This window comes from Quercus robur, chromosome 12 (assembly GCF_932294415.1).
Source record: "Quercus robur chromosome 12, dhQueRobu3.1, whole genome shotgun sequence".
NCBI lineage: Eukaryota > Viridiplantae > Streptophyta > Magnoliopsida > Fagales > Fagaceae > Quercus > Quercus robur.
In genome coordinates, this window is record NC_065545.1 from 10,875,185 (window position 1) to 10,881,355 (window position 6,171).

At 32.6% G+C, this 6,171-nt stretch overlaps 1 protein-coding gene across 1 annotated transcript; it reads right to left on the bottom strand.

Annotated features, from left to right (window-relative positions):
• Positions 1-1,000: 1,000 nt before the first annotated feature.
• On the bottom strand, positions 1,001-3,134 carry LOC126710044 (zinc finger protein CONSTANS-LIKE 1-like). The gene is made up of 4 exons (XM_050410423.1): positions 2,203-3,134; positions 1,912-2,088; positions 1,523-1,651; positions 1,001-1,414 (listed from the first exon to the last, which is right to left on the bottom strand). The coding sequence occupies exons 1-4, from the start codon at positions 2,800-2,802 to the stop codon at positions 1,316-1,318; spliced, it is 1,005 nt and encodes a 334-aa protein (XP_050266380.1). The 5' UTR covers positions 2,803-3,134; the 3' UTR covers positions 1,001-1,315.
• Positions 3,135-6,171: the final 3,037 nt, after the last annotated feature.

The following is a 6,171-nucleotide window of genomic DNA, read 5'->3' on the forward strand; positions in this document are numbered from 1 at the left end:
TTCTACAATTTTTTTTTTCTTGCACAAGTTGTTCTCCTAGTAAACATAGATAAAAATTACTTGATGATCTCTTCGTTTCCTAGGTCTCTAACAAATCCATTGCATGATAAACATTTATTCTTTTGACCGGAAAAAAATATTCAAATAAGAATTGACTGATCGATACTGGTTCATAATGGAGAATATAATGCTACTATAGGTTAAAATAAAGAAGAGACTACAGATCGGACAAAGCAAGACATTGTTGTCGTGTCTAGCATCATTTACAAGAGTGTGCTTTAGCTACTAATGAAAATGAAAGCAAAAAAAATATGGCTGGCAAAAGAAGAAGCTATAATTATACAAGAAGCAGCCAGTATATTTCCTTTCAAATTTGAAATTCTTTATCCTCCTATACCTTGGCAAGCTTTATTAGTTTATACCAATTTGACAACAAGCAAAACACATGAAAGAATCACACTAGTGCGTGTGATTCTAAACAATGACTAATATGTTGGGCTATTACTAGAAAGTTATTGGTCATTTGACCTATAAAGGTTCATTAAAATGTCTAATAACATTCTAAAGTGCTACTTTGTAAAAAAAAGAAATTAAAGAAAACAAAGGTGTCAATTTAAGTATTTTAATCACATTATTTAACTCTTAATCTCTGATTAGTTTTTACGCTAACCCCTCCAACACTAACAAAAATATGATTCTTATTTTTCTGTATGGCAAAATTACCATCTTTTCCAAAAATTCACCCACAATTAGACATACTTACCCAAAAGGAGCAATATAACCAATAATTTGGTCAATAAATCGCTAGTGTTTGTTTTGTTTTTTGTTTTTTGTCTTAATTTTTTTATATAAAAAAAATATAATAATAATAAAATTAGCTTTAATTTTAGATTTTTTTTTTTTTGTCACGCATTTAGCATAAAAGCTACCAAAAATTGATACCAAATAGAATCTAGATCTCACTCAAGGTCAGAGCTTGGAAATTGGAAGATTATAAAATTCATTTTATCTCATTATTGATGATATTTACATATAGACAATTAGACATGGGAAATTTCAACCAAGAAGAAGAAAAAAAAAAATTAGACTTTAAAGTTAACTCTTGCTAAGACTGCTTATAGCGTATAACAACTCCCAAACTACAAAGTTTAAACCTCAGCAACATGAGGTGACTTATTCAGAAGGGAAAAAAGGTCTATTCTGAGTTTACTTTGCTCAAAAAGCCCTTTTTCTGGTCATGTCGTACGGACCTAACTATACTATGAAAGCTCCTCCTAGAAAAAGATTTATAGATTCTTCCAACTATCAATATTCTTCAAAAGCCATAGCACTGAAACTCTTCTGTGGCTCCACCAAAACCGTTCACAAACTGTCCCATATTCACTGTTCCACTCTCTTCATGCAAACCCTCAAGCTGCAAACACAGATTGACAATAACAACTAAGATTGTAGCAAAGAAAAAAAAACAGAGAAAATGTGTTAGAATTGAAATCTAGAAATGGGTATTAAGTGTTTTATTTACCCAGAGATAATCTTCTTCTTCAATACCGGTTGAACATGCAGCTTTGGGAATCTCACCGGTTTCGTCATTGCGTGCGAATCTTCCACGTATGCGGGGTCGATTGTCGGCTAGTGTTTTTCGACATGCATACTGAGGTAGTGGTGATGCAAATACAATTAGACATAAATAAATAAATAAATGAAAAGCAGCCGCATTTAGTTTTTTTTTTTTTTTAAATTTATCAAACACTTATATTATATAAGCCTATAAGGCACTTTCTTAATAGTATTGTGATTAAATTGTTAAAGATTTGCACAAACAAGGTAAAATTAATAAACTATTTGTTTTTCTAACAACCAAAATTTTATTACCTTCTTTTCAAAAAAAAAATAAAAAAAAAAATTTGTTACCTTAATGGTCTTGTTGAAGTTCCTCTGGGTTCTTTTGGCTCTGTACTTGGAAATCCTCTCTTTTCTCTCTTCTGCACTGTAACGCCCTACTTTAAAGTTTGTTTCTTCATTGAATGAGCTTTCTGTAGCCAAAGGACCTGAGTAGGACCTTGGGGCAGTGTGTGTTGCTTTGATATTCTGAAAACAAAGCAAAAGAACACAGAATTTGATTAGATGTTAAATTGAAAAACAGAGGAAAATAAAAACAGAGGAAAAGAAGAGAACTTTATAGAGAAATTTCTAAGTTCTGACCTGCAAATCACCTGTGCTACAAACCCTTCTCATCTGTCCAGCTAAAAAACTATTTTCAGGTGGGCTTAAGGCCTGGTTTTGAAAGTTTTGGGACTCCATTAAAGTATCAAAGTGAGGCTGAAAGAGAAAGCTGGGCTTTCCTTCAAAACAATTACTACTATAGCTCCTCTGCATGAACTTATTAGCCACATTCTCAGTCCCACAACTGTAACTTTGAGGAACAAAGGCCTGGCTGAAAGAAGACTCAAAACCCAATTGACATTCTTCATTTTTAACCTCTAAACCTTCCAAGCCAGACAAATTCCCAAACCCATATGGCACACCAGAAACATTAGGCAAACACTGCAAATTATGGGTTTGCATATGGTTCAAGCTATCTAATTGCTGGCTTGGAGAGGAGGAAGACACAAGTGGAGGAGAAAAGTGGTCAAAGGAGTGAGATTCTTCAACTCGGTTATCATAGTTTTGGCTGTCTGAAATTGAAATTCCCTGAAAAATATCAAACGGTGAGTCTGACATAAAGGTCAGGTCTCCATCAGAGGAGATCATGTCTGAGCTTGAATGGCGGTGGTCATCAAAAATATAAAGATCTGAAGACATTGAAAAGTGAAAACCCAATTCCTTCCTCACTCAAAATTCAACTTTAACAAGCAAAAAAAAAAAAAAAAACACAAAAAAAGGCCTATAAGTTGCTCAAAATAATGAAATATATAATAGCAGCAAAGATGTATTTCTCTTCCTTTTCCTTTTTTGGTGGCTATTTTGTCTGGGTAATTGGTTCTGAAACGGACACAAAGCAAAACTTAACTGACACTGGGCTCTAATTTATTTTTTTAAGGCTTTGGATTACTAGAGCTACAAGACAAAGAAACGCCAACTTCTCTCTGTGTCTCTCACTCCTCATGAGATTTTCAAACAAACACAAGAAGAAACCAGTGCACTTCACTAATGCTTAAATAAACGACTTGTTTTCTCTTTCGCCCTCGTGCTTCTCTGCATTTCTTAAAAAAAACCCCAGATACTTTTTTGCTTTTCACAAAGAGCAGTGATTCTATCAAATTTTACTGAAGAAATTTATTGCTACGCCATCTTTTACCTCTTTTTCACAACCCCAAATACTATTTTGCTTTGATTCTAAAATGTTGATTTCAGGATTTATAATAAATTATAGGCTTTTTGTTAGAGAAATGTTAGATTATACAACATTTTTAAAACACTTTCACAACAAATTTTAGGTAGCAAGTTGTTACGAACTGTTATTAATGGGCAAAGAAGTAATTTTAGTGATGGATTCAAATTAAAAACCTGTAACAACCTACCACCTAGGTTTTGTTGTGAAAATATTGTAAACATAGCACATGATAAGGAGGAATCTAGCTGTATTCGAGATTAATCTATTTGTATATATCTAAAAGCTCAAGTTTAGTATTTATTGTTGTTACACTTCTGTTGAGCCACATCAGCAGTCACCTCATTCACTTATTTCAAACCAATTCTCTCTTATTTTTAACCGCTTTTCTGCTTCTTAATTTCTCAAGTTATTACTTATTGTTACACTTTCTTCAGCATTTCCCCTCCCTTTTACTTTTTCTTCTCAGCTTATTTTCTATGAATTTGTTATTGTCTCTCACATTCTCTCTTTAAAAAATGGTTATTCTCTCTCTCTCTCTCTCTCTCTCTCTCTCTCTCTTATATTTTTTTCTTGCAACTCGATTTTAGGTTGATGATTTTTTGTGTTTTTTAAAATTCTATTATGAGTTAATACGTTTTGGTATTGTATTTTTTAGTTCTCCAGCACAAGTAGTCCATTCCTTTTATAACTTTGGTTTGATTTTTGTTTAAGTTATAGTTATTTTGGAAATGAGAATTGAATTTATATCAAAACACAATATTGATTATGCATTTAAGTGAGAATGAAGAATTTGAATAATTTATTTGAAACTTAAAAAGTAAAAGACAATTTTGATGAATATGAACTGTCTCATAAAGGAATAATATTAATCAAATGCACTCAATTACAAATTGTTTAATTTTTAGGAAAAATAAATTATCTTTAACAAATTTTAGAAAACAAATTATACATTATTCCACACATCTATAGGGAGGCCAATCAATGTGCTGATGCGTTGGCCAAGCTTGGTGCTAATAGTTTAGATGCTTTTGTTATCTTTTTGTATCTGCCGCCTGTGGTGGAAAATATTTTAGCTTCTGATAAAGCTTGTTTACGTTGTAATAGACTTATTAATTCCTAAGTTTAATGATATATCCTTTGTTGACCCAAAAAAAAAAAAAAAAAACCCCTTAATTAAAAAATGCTTGACTCTTTAAAAAAAGCAAGTTGATTGCAACAAAAAATTCAACATTAACCAATGCACTTTGATAGTTGTTAACTACTGAACCCTTCATTTTATAAAATAAACACAAAGTTTTTCACAATATATTAAGGTAATAACTTTTTTGATGATTGATTATTAAGGTAATAACTTGTGATGGAAACACCATTACTATTACATTGATCCATTATTGACACCACTTTAATCGTACACTAATCCCAACAAGTCACATTAGAAGTTGTGAAAATAATTCTCTCTCTTGATTAATTGTACTTTTGTTGACACACCATTCAAAACTCTTTATCGTGTTAAATTGGAAAAATTGGTGGGTTAATCATAGACTCTTCTCCCGTCTCTTAGGGAATGGTCCTCACATGGGACTTATGGTTATGGATGGAATCCACCTCTCTTGTGAGAGGGATTGATAATAAAAGAGTGTTACTGGTGTTATGAAACTTATTGTTTGAGGTAAAATTTAGATACAAGTTCTTAGATGTTTTCACTTAGTTTTCTTAATTAAATTCAACTATATGGCCTTGGAAATTATACCTATACACAAAGAAAATGTATTGAGCAATGAATTAATAAACAAAATATTTTTTTTTTATGTATTATTCAAAATGTAAGAATTATGTACAATATCTTAAATGTTGTATCTTAGGTTCTCTAATTAAATTCAACCATGTGGTTGCATTGATTAATACAACACATGGTCAAATTTAATTTTTCTTAGGAAGACAACATTTTTTGTATTGCATTCGTCATTGTAATTACATGATTAAATCTAATTAAGATAATGTTTTTGGATGAAGGGGAGGAGATGAGAGTAGAGGGAAGGAAGGGGAAGGGAATGAGGGTGGGTCTATTGAATTGGCCGCTAGCAATTCTATTGAACAAATAGTTTGTGTGGGGGGGGGGGGGGGGGGGAGGGGATGAATGAAGTGAAATGGATTGAAAGAGATTTTATTTATTAAAAAAAAATCTATATATTCTCCTATTTGAAATGTTAAAAAGGAAGGAATGGAATGACTTTGAGGGAATGCTCACTCTATTCATTTTCTTTTTAAGCATTCAAAAAAAAAAAAAAAAAAAGTGGGAGAAACACTCATTCCTTTAATGAAATGGTGGTGTACCATATTCACTTCAATTTTGATAGAGAGGAAGAAAAAAAAAGGAGGTGAATGGTATAACAATATAACTTTTTTTTTCCCCTTTTCCTTTAATCCCTTTATCAACTCCTAACACACATTTGAAGAAATGCCCCTGTCACTTTAGTAAGATCTAGTCCCGCTACTAGAGTTTCGTACTTTGCTTCATTGTTGGTCGCAGGGAAGTTAAGACGAACCATGCATTCAATCTCGTCCCCTTCTGGAGAACGAAGAACAATGTCCACTCCTTCAGCCTGTCTATTGGACAATCTGTCCATGTATATCCTCCACTATGGATACTTGTTTGCCTCCTGGCCTTTCACGTTTGTGAATTCTGCAATGAAGTCAATGATCACCTGCCCCTTAATGGCAGTACGCGGACGGTATTGTATGTCGAACTCACTCAACTCTATTGCCCATAGTGTCATTCGTTTGGCGGTTTTAGGATTGCTCATTGCTCGCCATAAGGTCTTGTTAGTCAGGACAAT

Excerpts from the sequence above, each read along its gene's own strand:
- LOC126710044 (XM_050410423.1), bottom strand. The coding sequence starts at position 2,802 with ATGTCTTCAGATCTTTATATTTTTGATGACCACCGCCATTCAAGCTCA. Across the intron at positions 2,089-2,202 it reads GTAGCACAGGTGATTTGCAG|AATATCAAAGCAACACACAC; the intron begins GTCAGAACTTAG and ends CTTTGTTTTCAG. Across the intron at positions 1,415-1,522 it reads AAGAAGAAGATTATCTCTGG|CTTGAGGGTTTGCATGAAGA; the intron begins GTAAATAAAACA and ends CTGTGTTTGCAG.